The 16,975-nt window shown below is 49.5% G+C and overlaps 1 protein-coding gene across 1 annotated transcript in view; it reads left to right on the forward strand.

Moving 5' to 3' along the window:
- LOC106592644 (grainyhead-like protein 2 homolog) overlaps window positions 1-16,975 on the forward strand; it is a 50,219-nt gene that overhangs the window by 11,464 nt on the left and 21,780 nt on the right. Inside the window, exons 5-7 of the mRNA XM_082972653.1 lie at window positions 3,972-4,131; window positions 5,116-5,227; window positions 7,614-7,708. Of these exons, the coding sequence (XP_082828779.1) occupies window positions 3,972-4,131; window positions 5,116-5,227; window positions 7,614-7,708 (367 nt within the window). The remainder of the gene's footprint in view (window positions 1-3,971; window positions 4,132-5,115; window positions 5,228-7,613; window positions 7,709-16,975) is intronic.

Consider the following 16,975-nt stretch of genomic DNA (forward strand, 5'->3'; position numbering starts at 1 on the left):
ACTGTCTTTAACCTCTACAGTCAGCCTGGAGCGTTAGTTACCGACTGACTGTCTTTAACCTCTACAGTCAGCCTGGAGCGTTAGTTACCGACTGACTCTCTTTAACCTCTACAGTCAGCCTGGAGCGTTAGTTACCGACTGACTGTCTTTAACCTCTACAGTCAGCCTGGAGCGTTAGTTACCGACTGACTGTCTTTAACCTCTACAGTCAGCCTGGAGCGTTAGTTACCGACTGACTGACTTTAACCTCTACAGTCAGCCTGGAGCGTTAGTTACCGACTGACTCTCTCTAACCTCTACAGTCAGCCTGGAGCGTTACTTACCGACTGACTATCTTTAAACTCTACAGTCAGCCTGGAGCGTAAGTTACCGACTGACTCTCTCTAACCTCTACAGTCAGCCTGGAGCGTTAGTTACCGACTGACTGTCTTTAACCTCTACAGTCAGCCTGGAGCGTTAGTTACCGACTGACTCTCTTTAACCTCTACAGTCAGCCTGGAGCGTTAGTTACCGACTGACTGTCTTTAACCTCTACAGTCAGCCTGGAGCGTTAGTTACCGACTGACTGTCTTTAACCTCTACAGTCAGCCTGGAGCGTTAGTTACCGACTGACTGTCTTTAACCTCTACAGTCAGCCTGGAGCGTTAGTTACCGACTGACTGACTTTAACCTCTACAGTCAGCCTGGAGCGTTAGTTACCGACTGACTCTCTCTAACCTCTACAGTCAGCCTGGAGCGTTACTTACCGACTGACTATCTTTAAACTCTACAGTCAGCCTGGAGCGTAAGTTACCGACTGACTCTCTCTAACCTCTACAGTCAGCCTGGAGCGTTAGTTACCGACTGACTGTCTTTAACCTCTACAGTCAGCCTGGAGCGTTAGTTACCGACTGACTCTCTTTAACCTCTACAGTCAGCCTGGAGCGTTAGTTACCGACTGACTGTCTTTAACCTCTACAGTCAGCCTGGAGCGTTAGTTACCGACTGACTCTCTTTAACCTCTACAGTCAGCCTGGAGCGTTAGTTACCGACTGACTCTCTTTAACCTCTACAGTCAGCCTGGAGCGTTAGTTACCGACTGACTGTCTTTAACCTCTACAGTCAGCCTGGAGCGTTAGTTACCGACTGACTGTCTTTAACCTCTACAGTCAGCCTGGAGCGTTAGTTACCGACTGACTCTCTTTAACCTCTACAGTCAGCTTGGAGCGTTAGTTACCGACTGACTCTCTTTAACCTCTACAGTCAGCCTGGAGCGTTAGTTACCGACTGACTCTCTTTAACCTCTACAGTCAGCCTGGAGCGTTAGTTACCGACTGACTGACTTTAACCTCTACAGTCAGCCTGGAGCGTTAGTTACCGACTGACTCTCTCTAACCTCTACAGTCAGCCTGGAGCGTTACTTACCGACTGACTATCTTTAAACTCTACAGTCAGCCTGGAGCGTTAGTTACCGACTGACTCTCTCTAACCTCTACAGTCAGCCTGGAGCGTTAGTTACCGACTGACTGTCTTTAACCTCTACAGTCAGCCTGGAGCGTTAGTTACCGACTGACTCTCTTTAACCTCTACAGTCAGCCTGGAGCGTTAGTTACCGACTGACTGTCTTTAACCTCTACAGTCAGCCTGGAGCGTTAGTTACCGACTGACTGTCTTTAACCTCTACAGTCAGCCTGGAGCGTTAGTTACCGACTGACTCTCTCTAACCTCTACAGTCAGCCTGGAGCGTTACTTACCGACTGACTCTCTTTAACCTCTACAGTCAGCCTGGAGCGTTAGTTACTGACTGACTCTCTTTAACATCTACAGTCAGCACTACCATAATGCTGCTACCACTATCATACTGCTACCACTACCATACTGATACCACTACTATACTGCTACCACTACTATACTGCTACCACTACTATTCTGCTACCACTACTATACTGTTACCACTACCATACTACTACCACTACTATACTGCTACCACTACCATACTGCTACCACTACTATACTGCTACCACTACTATACTGCTACCACTACTCTACCGCTACCACTACTCTACCGCTACCATACTGCTACCACTACCATACTGCTACCACTACTATACTGCAACCACTACCATACTGCTACCACTACCATACTGCTACCACTACCATACTGCTACCACTACCATACTGCTACCACTACTCTACTGCTACCACTACTCTACCACTACTATACCGCTACCACTACCATACTGCTACCACTACTATACTGCTACCACTACTATACTGCTACCACTACCATATTGCTACCACTACCATACTGCTACCACTACCATACTGCTACCACTACCACACTGCTACCACTACCATACTGCTACCACTACCACACTGCTACCACTACCACACTGCTACCACTACCATACTGCTACCACTACTATACTGCTACCACTACCATACCGCTACCACTACCATACTGCTACCACTACCACACTGCTACCACTACCATACTGCTACCACTACCATACTGCTACCACTACCATACTGCTACCACTACCATACTGCTACCACTACCATACTGCTACCACTACCATACCGCTACCACTACCATACTGCTACCACTACCACACTGCTACCACTACCATACCGCTACCACTACCACACTGCTACCACTACCACACTGCTACCACTACCACTACCATACTGCTACCACTACCATACTGCTACCACTAACATACTGCTACCACTACCATACTGCTACCACTACCACACTGCTACCACTACCATACTGCTACCACTACCACACTGCTACCACTACCACACTGCTACCACTACCATACTGCTACCACTACTATACTGCTACCACTACCATACCGCTACCACTACCATACTGCTACCACTACCATACTGCTACCACTACCATACTGCTACCACTACCATACTGCTACCACTACCACACTGCTACCACTACCACACTGCTACCACTACCATACTGCTACCACTACCACACTGCTACCACTACCACACTGCTACCACTACCATACTGCTACCACTACCACACTGCTACCACTACCATACCGCTACCACTACCATACCGCTACCACTACCACACTGCTACCACTACCATACTGCTACCATACTGCTACCACTACCATACTGCTACCACTACCATACTGCTACCACTACCATACTGCTACCACTACCATACTGCTACCACTACCACACTGCTACCACTACCACACTGCTACCACTACCATACTGCTACCACTACCATACTCTACCATACTGCTACCACTACCATACTGCTACCACTACCTATACTGCTACCACTACCATACTGCTACCACTACCACACTGCTACCACTACTATACTGCTACCACTACCATACTGCTACCACTACCACACTGCTACCACTACCACACTGCTACCACTACCATACTGCTACACTACCATACTGCTACCACTACCATACTGCTACCACTACCATACTGCTACCACTACCATACTGCTACCACTACCATACTGCTACCACTACCATAATGCTACCACTACCATTATGCTACCACTACTATACTGCTACCACTACCATACTGCTACCACTACCATACTGCTACCACTACCATACTGCTACCACTACCATACTGCTACCACTACCATTATGCTACCACTACTATACTGCTACCACTACTATACTGCTACCACTACCACACTGCTACCACTACCATACTGCTACCACTACTATACTGCTACCACTACTATACTGCTACCACTACCATACTGCTACCACTACCATACTGCTACCACTACCATACTGCTACCACTACCATAATGCTACCACTACCACACTGCTACCACTACCATACTGCTACCACTACCATAATGCTACCACTATTCTAATTCAATTCCATTGTATTTATAGACCTTTGTCCATGAAGGGTAGTCTGGTCGCGCTCAACACACATCATTGTCCTCTTCTCAACACACATCATTGTCCTCTTCTCAACAGTGATACTTTCCAGTGTTCTCTAGAGGCGCCCAGGTCTGTCAATCAGAAGCAGAGGGAGGGGCCTATGACCTACCTGAACAAGGGACAGTTCTACGCCATGACGCTGCGCGAGATGGGCGGAGCCAACAAGGGCCGACGCAATCCATTCAGCAAAGTGCGGGTGAGTGGGCCGTGGGAAGGGGCAGGGAGGAGCCAGAGTGTTGTGCAGGTGAGGGGGAGGAGCCAGAGTGTTGTGCAGGTGAGGGAGAGGGGGAGGAGCCAGAGTGTTGTGCAGGTGAGGGAGAGGGGGAGGAGCCAGAGTGTTGTGCAGGTGAGGGAGAGGGGGGAGGAGCCAGAGTGTTGTGCGGGAGAGGGGGAGGAGCCAGAGTGTTGTGCAGGTGAGGGAGAGGGGGAGGAGCCAGAGTGTTGTGCAGGTGAGGGAGAGGGGGAGGAGCCAGAGTGTTGTGCAGGTGAGGGAGAGGGGGAGGAGCCAGAGTGTTGTGCAGGTGAGGGAGAGGGGGAGGAGGTGTAGAGGAGGTGATGCACTGGGTATTGAGCTGAACCCTAGCCTGGATAATGATGTCCTGGGTATTGAGCTGAACCCTAGCCTGGATAATAATGTACTGGGTAATGAGCGAACCCTAGCCTGGATAATAATGTCCTTGGTATTGAGCTGAACCCTAGCCTGGATAATAATGTCCTGGGTATTGAGCTGAACCCTAGCCTGGATAATGATGTACTGGTTATTGAGCTGAACCCTAGCCTGGATAATAATGTACTGGGTATTGAGCTGAACCCTAGCCTGGATAGTAATGTACTGGGTATTGAGCTGAACCCTAGCCTGGATAATGATGTACTGGGTATTGAGCTGAACCCTAGCCTGGATAATAATGTCCTGGGTATTGAGCTGAACCCTAGCCTGGATAATGATGTACTGGGTATTGAGCTGAACCCTTGCCTGGATAATGATGTACTGGGTATTGAGCTGAACCCTAGCCTGGATAATGATGTACTGGGTATTGAGCTGAACCCTAGCCTGGATAATGATGTACTGGGTATTGAGCTGAACCCTTGCCTGGATAGTAATGTACTGGGTATTGAGCTGAACCCTAGCCTGGATAATGATGTACTGGGTATTGAGCTGAATGTACTGTATTCTCTCCAGAGTGTGGTGATGGTGACGTTCAGTGATGATAAGGACAGAGATGAGCAGCTGAAACACTGGAAGTACTGGCACTCCAGACAACACACCGCCAAACAGAGGGTCCTCGACATCGGTAAGAACAACTAACTAACCCTAACTAACCCTAACTAACCCTAACTACACTAACTAACCCTAACTAACCCTAACTAACCAACGTACTGGCACTCCAGACAACACACCGCCAAACAGAGGGTCCTAGACATCGGTAAGAACAACTAACTAACCCTAACTACACTAACTAACCCTAACTAACCCTAACTACACTAACTAACCCTAACTAACCCTAACTAACCAACGTACTGGCACTCCAGACAACACACCGCCAAACAGAGGGTCCTCGACATCGGTAAGGACAACTAACTAACCCTAACTAACCCTAACTAACCCTTACTAACCCTAACTAACCCTAACTAACCAACGTACTGGCACTCCAGACAACACACCGCCAAACAGAGGGTCCTCGATATCGGTAAGAACAACTAACTAACCCTAACTAACCCTAACTAACCCTAACTAACCCTTACTAACCCTAACTAACCCTAACTAACCAACATACTGGCACTCCAGACAACACACCGCCAAACAGAGGGTCCTCGACATCGGTAAACTCAACATGCCTTTTCCCACATTGACTTGATCAACCATGATATCAGTATCCTCCAGGAAAGCCACAGTGTCTTTTGAGCCAAAGCCCAGGTAATGGAAATGGCCGTTTCGATACCACTCCTCTCTCTTGTCTGTCTTTTCTCATGTTACTGATGCACACTACGACTCATAACCAGTCTTCATTTCCATGGAGAAACCCTCCCAATTCCTAGACAGTAACAGATGGGGAATACAGCGGGGGGGGGGGGGGGGGGGGGGACAGAGGGAAGTGACGGCCTCTAGTGGCGGAAGAATCAGCCTGAGGTGTGGTCCACTGCCCCAGGTACCTAACATATTAGGAATGGAGATCCTCCCCCCAGCCGGTGGTAGACCTGGGAGGTGAGAGGAGGAGAGCCCTCACGTTACCGGCAGTGAAAGCTGACACAGGGCGATGATTTGATTAACGGTCTGGTACGATTCCTCCTGAGGCCCGGTGGCGATGTCACTGCGTCAGGGCTGTTGGCCCGAAACATGGGGGGTGGGTGGTGGGGGGGGGGGGGACTTGTCTGAACTTGTGGGAAGTAGTAAACTGATAGGTAAATAGACAGGGAATATTTTATCTGTCACGTGGCCTTGTCCAATACAACATCATTATATCTCGTCTTCCCGTAAAACTGTGTTGAACGTTGTGCTTTGTGGATGTGCCAACTAAATACTTAGAATCTGATTCGGGCACAGAAGATGTTGCAGATTTTGGAAATACTGATCTTTTCTTGAAGTGAATTTAGTGTGCTAGTTGTAACCGATGTGAAATGGCTAGGTGTAACCGATGGGGAAATGGATAGGTGTAACCGATGTGAAAATGGATAGGTGTAACCGATAGGGAAATGGATAGGTGTAACCGATAGGGAAATGGATAGGTGTAACCGATGTGAAAATGGATAGGTGTAACCGATTTGAAAATGGATAGGTGTAACCGATGTGAAATGGCTAGGTGAAACCGATGTGGAAATGACTAGGTGTAACCGATAGGGAAATGGATAGGTGTAACCGATGTGAAAATGGATAGGTGTAACCGATGTGAAAATGGATAGGTGTAACCGATGTGAAATGGCTAGGTGTAACCGATGTGGAAATGACTAGGTGTAACCGATAGGGAAATGGATAGGTGTAACCGATGGGGAAATGGATAGGTGTAACGATGTGAAATGGATAGGTGTAACCGATAGGGAAATGGATAGGTGTAACGATGTGAAATGGATAGGTGTAACCGATAGGGAAATGGATAGGTGTAACCGATGGGGAAATGGATAGGTGTAACGATGTGAAATGGATAGGTGTAACCGATAGGGAAATGGATAGGTGTAACCGATGGGGAAATGGATAGGTGTAACCGATGTGTGAAATGGATAGGTGTAACCGATGTGAAATGGCTAGCTAGTTAGCGGGGTGCGCACTAATAGCGTTTCAATCGGTGATGTCACTCGCTCCGAGACCTTGAAGTAGTTGTTCCCCTTTGCTCTGCAAGGGCCGCGGCTTTTGGTGCACGGTGGGTAATGATGCTTCGAGGGGTGTCTGTTGATGTGTGCAGAGGGTTCCTTGGTTCAACGAGCCCAGGTGGGGGTGAGGAGAAGGATGGAAGTAAACTGTTACACTCTCATTAGCCGTACGCTAGCAGTGTTAAAAACATTTCCTACTGTGCTGCCGCAGGGAATATTTAGAGTCTTAGAGGAGTGTGTGTGTGTGTGTGTGTGTGTGTGTGTGTCTGTGTGGTATTTTGAAATGCTCTTTTTAAACATGCTCTGTGTAAATGAAACATCAACGTTAGTGTTTTAGAGATACTGATGTCCTGTGACCGTCCTCTCTGCGTGCAGCCGACTACAAAGAGAGCTTCGACACCATCGGGAACGTTGAGGAGATTTCCTACAACGCCGTCTCCTTCACTTGGGACGTCAACGACGAGGCCAAGGTAAGGAGAAACAGGACTGTTGTATAAAAGTGCTTTTCAACAGAAGTGGCAACTTACCCTCAGTACCGTACAGGAGACGGTGATATGAGAAAAGTTAACAAGTGAAAATATTTCTAGGGTCTTAAATCTTTGGAGGGCCTTCGTCAGAATTAGACCAAGGTGCAGCGGAGGATGTGTTCATCATTAGAATTTGAATTGACTGAACGAACACAATACAAAACGAAACAAAAACGACCAGAAACAGTTCTGTCAGGAAAACACACTAACGAAATACAATCACCCACAAAAACCCAAAGGAAAAACAGGCTACTTATGTGTGACTCCCAATCAGCAACAACGAACTACAGCTGTGCCTGATTGGGAGCCACACACACACACGGCCCAAAACAAAGAAATACAAAAACATAGAAAAATGAACATAGAACGCCCACCCAATGTAACACCCTGGCCTAACCAAAATAAAGAACAAAATCCCCTCTCTATGGCCAGGGCGTTACAGTGGTAAATAATGAGTTCCATCGTACCTGTGGTGCCATTATCCGCTTCCTGTTTGGTCTGTCAGAAACAGGCCATTATCCACTTCCTGTTGGTCTGTCAGAAACAGGCCATTATCCGCTTCCTGTTGGTCTGTCAGAAACAGGCCATTATCCGCTTCCTGTTGGTCTGTCAGAAACAGGCCATTATCCGCTTCCTGTTGGTCTGTCAGAAACAGGCCATTATCCGCACCCAGACCCTTGGTCTGTCAGAAACAGGCCATTATCCGCTCCCTGTTGGTCTGTCAGAAACAGGCCATTATCCCGCTCCCTGTTGGTCTGTCAGAAACAGGCCATTATCCCGCTTCCTGTTGGTCTGTCAGAAACAGGCCATTATCCACTTCCTGTTGGTCTGTCAGAAACAGGCCATTATCCGCTTCCTGTTGGTCTGTCAGAAACAGGCCATTATCATCTCCCTGTTGGTCTGTCAGAAACAGGCCATTATCCGCTTCCTGTTGGTCTGTCAGAAACAGGCCATTATCCCGCTTCCTGTTGGTCTGTCAGAAACAGGCCATTATCCCGCTCCCTGTTGGTCTGTCAGAAACAGGCCATTATCCGCTTCCTGTTGGTCTGTCAGAAACAGGCCATTATCCACTTCCTGTTGGTCTGTCAGAAACAGGCCATTATCCTCTCCCTGTTGGTCTGTCAGAAACAGGCCATTATCCGCTTCCTGTTGGTCTGTCAGAAACAGGCCATTATCATCTCCCTGTTGGTCTGTCAGAAACAGGCCATTATCCGCTTCCTGTTGGTCTGTCAGAAACAGGCCATTATCCGCTTCCTGTTGGTCTGTCAGAAACAGGCCATTATCCGCTTCCTGTTGGTCTGTCAGAAACAGGCCATTATCCGCTCCCTGTTGGTCTGTCAGAAACAGGCCATTATCCGCACCCAGACCCTTGGTCTGTCAGAAACAGGCCATTATCCCGCTCCCTGTTGGTCTGTCAGAAACAGGCCATTATCCCGCTTCCTGTTGGTCTGTCAGAAACAGGCCATTATCCCGCTCCCTGTTGGTCTGTCAGAAACAGGCCATTATCCGCTTCCTGTTGGTCTGTCAGAAACAGGCCATTATCCCGCACCCTGTTGGTCTGTCAGAAACGGGCCATTATCCTCTCCCTGTTGGTCTGTCAGAAACAGGCCATTATCCTCTCCCTGTTGGTCTGTCAGAAACAGGCCATTATCCTCTCCCTGTTGGTCTGTCAGAAACAGGCCATTATCCCGCTCCCTGTTGGTCTGTCAGAAACAGGCCATTATCCTCTCCCTGTTGGTCTGTCAGAAACAGGCCATTATCCCGCTTCCTGTTGGTCTGTCAGAAACAGGCCATTATCCGCTTCCTGTTGGTCTGTCAGAAACAGGCCATTATCCCGCTCCCTGTTGGTCTGTCAGAAACAGGCCATTATCCCGCTTCCTGTTGGTCTGTCAGAAACAGGCCATTATCCCGCTCCCTGTTGGTCTGTCAGAAACAGGCCATTATCCGCTTCCTGTTGGTCTGTCAGAAACAGGCCATTATCCGCTTCCTGTTGGTCTGTCAGAAACAGGCCATTATCCGCTCCCTGTTGGTCTGTCAGAAACAGGCCATTATCCGCACCCAGACCCTTGGTCTGTCAGAAACAGGCCATTATCCCGCTCCCTGTTGGTCTGTCAGAAACAGGCCATTATCCCGCTTCCTGTTGGTCTGTCAGAAACAGGCCATTATCCCGCTCCCTGTTGGTCTGTCAGAAACAGGCCATTATCCGCTTCCTGTTGGTCTGTCAGAAACAGGCCATTATCCCGCACCCTGTTGGTCTGTCAGAAACGGGCCATTATCCTCTCCCTGTTGGTCTGTCAGAAACAGGCCATTATCCTCTCCCTGTTGGTCTGTCAGAAACAGGCCATTATCCTCTCCCTGTTGGTCTGTCAGAAACAGGCCATTATCCCGCTCCCTGTTGGTCTGTCAGAAACAGGCCATTATCCTCTCCCTGTTGGTCTGTCAGAAACAGGCCATTATCCCGCTTCCTGTTGGTCTGTCAGAAACAGGCCATTATCCGCTTCCTGTTGGTCTGTCAGAAACAGGCCATTATCCCGCTCCCTGTTGGTCTGTCAGAAACAGGCCATTATCCGCTTCCTGTTGGTCTGTTAGAAACAGGCCATTATCCGCACCCTGTTGGTCTGTCAGAAACAGGCCATTATCCCGCTCCCTGTTGGTCTGTCAGAAACAGGCCATTATCATCTCCCTGTTGGTCTGTCAGAAACAGGCCATTATCCGCTTCCTGTTGGTCTGTCAGAAACAGGCCATTATCCGCTTCCTGTTGGTCTGTCAGAAACAGGCCATTATCCACTTCCTGTTGGTCTGTCAGAAACAGGCCATTATCCGCTTCCTGTTGGTCTGTCAGAAACAGGCCATTATCCGCTTCCTGTTGGTCTGTCAGAAACAGGCCATTATCTCGCTCCCTGTTGGTCTGTCAGAAACAGGCCATTATCCGCTTCCTGTTGGTCTGTCAGAAACAGGCCATTATCCGCTTCCTGTTGGTCTGTCAGAAACAGGCCATTATCTCGCTCCCTGTTGGTCTGTCAGAAACAGGCCATTATCCCGCTCCCTGTTGGTCTGTCAGAAACAGGCCATTATCCCGCTCCCTGTTGGTCTGTCAGAAACAGGCCATTATCCGCTTCCTGTTGGTCTGTCAGAAACAGGCCATTATCCACTTCCTGTTGGTCTGTCAGAAACAGGCCATTATCCGCTTCCTGTTGGTCTGTCAGAAACAGGCCATTATCCCGCTCCCTGTTGGTCTGTCAGAAACAGGCCATTATCCTCTCCCTGTTGGTATGTCAGAAACAGGCCATTATCCGCTTCCTGTTGGTCTGTCAGAAACAGGCCATTATCATCTCCCTGTTGGTCTGTCAGAAACAGGCCATTATCCGCTTCCTGTTGGTCTGTCAGAAACAGGCCATTATCCGCTTCCTGTTGGTCTGTCAGAAACAGGCCATTATCCGCTCCCTGTTGGTCTGTCAGAAACAGGCCATTATCCTCTCCCTGTTGGTCTGTCAGAAACAGGCCATTATCCGCTTCCTGTTGGTCTGTCAGAAACAGGCCATTATCCGCTTCCTGTTGGTCTGTCAGAAACAGGCCATTATCCGCTCCCTGTTGGTCTGTCAGAAACAGGCCATTATCCGCTCCCTGTTGGTCTGTCAGAAACAGGCCATTATCCCGCTCCCTGTTGGTCTGTCAGAAACAGGCCATTATCCCGCTTCCTGTTGGTCTGTCAGAAACAGGCCATTATCCCGCTCCCTGTTGGTCTGTCAGAAACAGGCCATTATCCGCTTCCTGTTGGTCTGTCAGAAACAGGCCATTATCCCGCACCCTGTTGGTCTGTCAGAAACGGGCCATTATCCTCTCCCTGTTGGTCTGTCAGAAACAGGCCATTATCCTCTCCCTGTTGGTCTGTCAGAAACAGGCCATTATCCACTCCCTGTTGGTCTGTCAGAAACAGGCCATTATCCCGCTCCCTGTTGGTCTGTCAGAAACAGGCCATTATCCTCTCCCTGTTGGTCTGTCAGAAACAGGCCATTATCCCGCTTCCTGTTTGTCTGTCAGAAACAGGCCATTATCCGCTTCCTGTTGGTCTGTCAGAAACAGGCCATTATCCCGCTCCCTGTTGGTCTGTCAGAAACAGGCCATTATCCGCTTCCTGTTGGTCTGTTAGAAACAGGCCATTATCCGCACCCTGTTGGTCTGTCAGAAACAGGCCATTATCCCGCTCCCTGTTGGTCTGTCAGAAACAGGCCATTATCATCTCCCTGTTGGTCTGTCAGAAACAGGCCATTATCCGCTTCCTGTTGGTCTGTCAGAAACAGGCCATTATCCGCTTCCTGTTGGTCTGTCAGAAACAGGCCATTATCCGCTTCCTGTTGGTCTGTCAGAAACAGGCCATTATCCGCTTCCTGTTGGTCTGTCAGAAACAGGCCATTATCCGCTTCCTGTTGGTCTGTCAGAAACAGGCCATTATCTCGCTCCCTGTTGGTCTGTCAGAAACAGGCCATTATCCGCTTCCTGTTGGTCTGTCAGAAACAGGCCATTATCCGCTTCCTGTTGGTCTGTCAGAAACAGGCCATTATCCGCTTCCTGTTGGTCTGTCAGAAACAGGCCATTATCTCGCTCCCTGTTGGTCTGTCAGAAACAGGCCATTATCCGCTTCCTGTTGGTCTGTCAGAAACAGGCCATTATCCGCTTCCTGTTGGTCTGTCAGAAACAGGCCATTATCCGCTTCCTGTTGGTCTGTCAGAAACAGGCCATTATCCGCTTCCTGTTGGTCTGTCAGAAACAGGCCATTATCTCGCTCCCTGTTGGTCTGTCAGAAACAGGCCATTATCCCGCTCCCTGTTGGTCTGTCAGAAACAGGCCATTATCATCTCCCTGTTGGTCTGTCAGAAACAGGCCATTATCCGCTTCCATTTGGTCTGTCAGAAACAGGCCATTATCCGCTTCCTGTTGGTCTGTCAGAAACAGGCCATTATCCACTTCCTGTTGGTCTGTCAGAAACAGGCCATTATCCGCTTCCTGTTGGTCTGTCAGAAACAGGCCATTATCCGCTTCCTGTTGGTCTGTCAGAAACAGGCCATTATCCGCTTCCTGTTGGTCTGTCAGAAACAGGCCATTATCTCGCTCCCTGTTGGTCTGTCAGAAACAGGCCATTATCCGCTTCCTGTTGGTCTGTCAGAAACAGGCCATTATCCGCTTCCTGTTGGTCTGTCAGAAACAGGCCATTATCTCGCTCCCTGTTGGTCTGTCAGAAACAGGCCATTATCCCGCTCCCTGTTGGTCTGTCAGAAACAGGCCATTATCATCTCCCTGTTGGTCTGTCAGAAACAGGCCATTATCCGCTTCCATTTGGTCTGTCAGAAACAGGCCATTATCCGCTTCCTGTTGGTCTGTCAGAAACAGGCCATTATCCGCTTCCTGTTGGTCTGTCAGAAACAGGCCATTATCCGCTTCCTGTTGGTCTGTCAGAAACAGGCCATTATCCCGCTCCCTGTTGGTCTGTCAGAAACAGGCCATTATCCGCTTCCTGTTGGTCTGTCCGAAACAGGCCATTATCCCGCACCCTGTTTGTCTGTCAGAAACGGGCCATTATCCTCTCCCTGTTGGTCTGTCAGAAACAGGCCATTATCCTCTCCCTGTTGGTCTGTCAGAAACAGGCCATTATCCTCTCCCTGTTGGTCTGTCAGAAACAGGCCATTAGCCCGCTCCCTGTTGGTCTGTCAGAAACAGGCCATTATCCTCTCCCTGTTGGTCTGTCAGAAACAGGCCATTATCCCGCTTCCTGTTGGTCTGTCAGAAACAGGCCATTATCCGCTTCCTGTTGGTCTGTCAGAAACGGGCCATTATCCTCTCCCTGTTGGTCTGTCAGAAACAGGCCATTATCCTCTCCCTGTTGGTCTGTCAGAAACAGGCCATTATCCTCTCCCTGTTGGTCTGTCAGAAACAGGCCATTAGCCCGCTCCCTGTTGGTCTGTCAGAAACAGGCCATTATCCTCTCCCTGTTGGTCTGTCAGAAACAGGCCATTATCCGCTCCCTGTTGGTCTGTCAGAAACAGGCCATTATCCGCTTCCTGTTGGTCTGTCAGAAACAGGCCATTATCCTCTCCCTGTTGGTCTGTCAGAAACAGGCCATTATCCTCTCCCTGTTGGTCTGTCAGAAACAGGCCATTATCCGCTTCCTGTTGGTCTGTCAGAAACAGGCCATTATCCGCTTCCTGTTGGTCTGTCAGAAACAGGCCATTATCCGCTCCCTGTTGGTCTGTCAGAAACAGGCCATTATCCGCACCCAGACCCTTGGTCTGTCAGAAACAGGCCATTATCCCGCTCCCTGTTGGTCTGTCAGAAACAGGCCATTATCCCGCTTCCTGTTGGTCTGTCAGAAACAGGCCATTATCCCGCTCCCTGTTGGTCTGTCAGAAACAGGCCATTATCCGCTTCCTGTTGGTCTGTCAGAAACAGGCCATTATCCCGCACCCTGTTGGTCTGTCAGAAACGGGCCATTATCCTCTCCCTGTTGGTCTGTCAGAAACAGGCCATTATCCTCTCCCTGTTGGTCTGTCAGAAACAGGCCATTATCCACTCCCTGTTGGTCTGTCAGAAACAGGCCATTATCCCGCTCCCTGTTGGTCTGTCAGAAACAGGCCATTATCCCGCTTCCTGTTTGTCTGTCAGAAACAGGCCATTATCCGCTTCCTGTTGGTCTGTCAGAAACAGGCCATTATCCGCTTCCTGTTGGTCTGTTAGAAACAGGCCATTATCCGCACCCTGTTGGTCTGTCAGAAACAGGCCATTATCCCGCTCCCTGTTGGTCTGTCAGAAACAGGCCATTATCATCTCCCTGTTGGTCTGTCAGAAACAGGCCATTATCCGCTTCCTGTTGGTCTGTCAGAAACAGGCCATTATCCGCTTCCTGTTGGTCTGTCAGAAACAGGCCATTATCCCGCTTCCTGTTGGTCTGTCAGAAACAGGCCATTATCCGCTTCCTGTTGGTCTGTCAGAAACAGGCCATTATCCGCTTCCTGTTGGTCTGTCAGAAACAGGCCAATATCTCGCTCCCTGTTGGTCTGTCAGAAACAGGCCATTATCCGCTTCCTGTTGGTCTGTCAGAAACAGGCCATTATCCGCTTCCTGTTGGTCTGTCAGAAACAGGCCATTATCTCGCTCCCTGTTGGTCTGTCAGAAACAGGCCATTATCCCGCTCCCTGTTGGTCTGTCAGAAACAGGCCATTATCATCTCCCTGTTGGTCTGTCAGAAACAGGCCATTATCCGCTTCCATTTGGTCTGTCAGAAACAGGCCATTATCCGCTTCCTGTTGGTCTGTCAGAAACAGGCCATTATCCACTTCCTGTTGGTCTGTCAGAAACAGGCCATTATCCGCTTCCTGTTGGTCTGTCAGAAACAGGCCATTATCCGCTTCCTGTTGGTCTGTCAGAAACAGGCCATTATCCGCTTCCTGTTGGTCTGTCAGAAACAGGCCATTATCTCGCTCCCTGTTGGTCTGTCAGAAACAGGCCATTATCCGCTTCCTGTTGGTCTGTCAGAAACAGGCCATTATCCGCTTCCTGTTGGTCTGTCAGAAACAGGCCATTATCTCGCTCCCTGTTGGTCTGTCAGAAACAGGCCATTATCCCGCTCCCTGTTGGTCTGTCAGAAACAGGCCATTATCATCTCCCTGTTGGTCTGTCAGAAACAGGCCATTATCCGCTTCCATTTGGTCTGTCAGAAACAGGCCATTATCCGCTTCCTGTTGGTCTGTCAGAAACAGGCCATTATCCACTTCCTGTTGGTCTGTCAGAAACAGGCCATTATCCGCTTCCTGTTGGTCTGTCAGAAACAGGCCATTATCCGCTTCCTGTTGGTCTGTCAGAAACAGGCCATTATCCGCTTCCTGTTGGTCTGTCAGAAACAGGCCATTATCTCGCTCCCTGTTGGTCTGTCAGAAACAGGCCATTATCCGCTTCCTGTTGGTCTGTCAGAAACAGGCCATTATCCGCTTCCTGTTGGTCTGTCAGAAACAGGCCATTATCTCGCTCCCTGTTGGTCTGTCAGAAACAGGCCATTATCCCGCTCCCTGTTGGTCTGTCAGAAACAGGCCATTATCATCTCCCTGTTGGTCTGTCAGAAACAGGCCATTATCCGCTTCCATTTGGTCTGTCAGAAACAGGCCATTATCCGCTTCCTGTTGGTCTGTCAGAAACAGGCCATTATCCCGCTCCCTGTTGGTCTGTCAGAAACAGGCCATTATCCGCTTCCTGTTGGTCTGTCAGAAACAGGCCATTATCCCGCACCCTGTTTGTCTGTCAGAAACGGGCCATTATCCTCTCCCTGTTGGTCTGTCAGAAACAGGCCATTATCCTCTCCCTGTTGGTCTGTCAGAAACAGGCCATTATCCTCTCCCTGTTGGTCTGTCAGAAACAGGCCATTAGCCCGCTCCCTGTTGGTCTGTCAGAAACAGGCCATTATCCTCTCCCTGTTGGTCTGTCAGAAACAGGCCATTATCCCGCTTCCTGTTGGTCTGTCAGAAACAGGCCATTATCCGCTTCCTGTTGGTCTGTCAGAAACGGGCCATTATCCTCTCCCTGTTGGTCTGTCAGAAACAGGCCATTATCCTCTCCCTGTTGGTCTGTCAGAAACAGGCCATTATCCTCTCCCTGTTGGTCTGTCAGAAACAGGCCATTAGCCCGCTCCCTGTTGGTCTGTCAGAAACAGGCCATTATCCTCTCCCTGTTGGTCTGTCAGAAACAGGCCATTATCTCGCTCCCTGTTGGTCTGTCAGAAACAGGCCATTATCCGCTTCCTGTTGGTCTGTCAGAAACAGGCCATTATCCGCTTCCTGTTGGTCTGTCAGAAACAGGCCATTATCTCGCTCCCTGTTGGTCTGTCAGAAACAGGCCATTATCCCGCTCCCTGTTGGTCTGTCAGAAACAGGCCATTATCCCGCTCCCTGTTGGTCTGTCAGAAACAGGCCATTATCCGCTTCCTGTTGGTCTGTCAGAAACAGGCCATTATCCACTTCCTGTTGGTCTGTCAGAAACAGGCCATTATCCGCTTCCTGTTGGTCTGTCAGAAACAGGCCATTATCTCGCTCCCTGTTGGTCTGTCAGAAACAGGCCATTATCCGCTTCCTGTTGGTCTGTCAGAAACAGGCCATTATCCGCTTCCTGTTGGTCTGTCAGAAACAGGCCATTATCTCGCTCCCTGTTGGTCTGTCAGAAACAGGCCAT

The sequence above is a fragment of the Salmo salar genome, unplaced genomic scaffold (assembly GCF_965601325.2).
Source record: "Salmo salar unplaced genomic scaffold, fSalSal1 ptg000914l, whole genome shotgun sequence".
Taxonomy (NCBI): domain Eukaryota; kingdom Metazoa; phylum Chordata; class Actinopteri; order Salmoniformes; family Salmonidae; genus Salmo; species Salmo salar.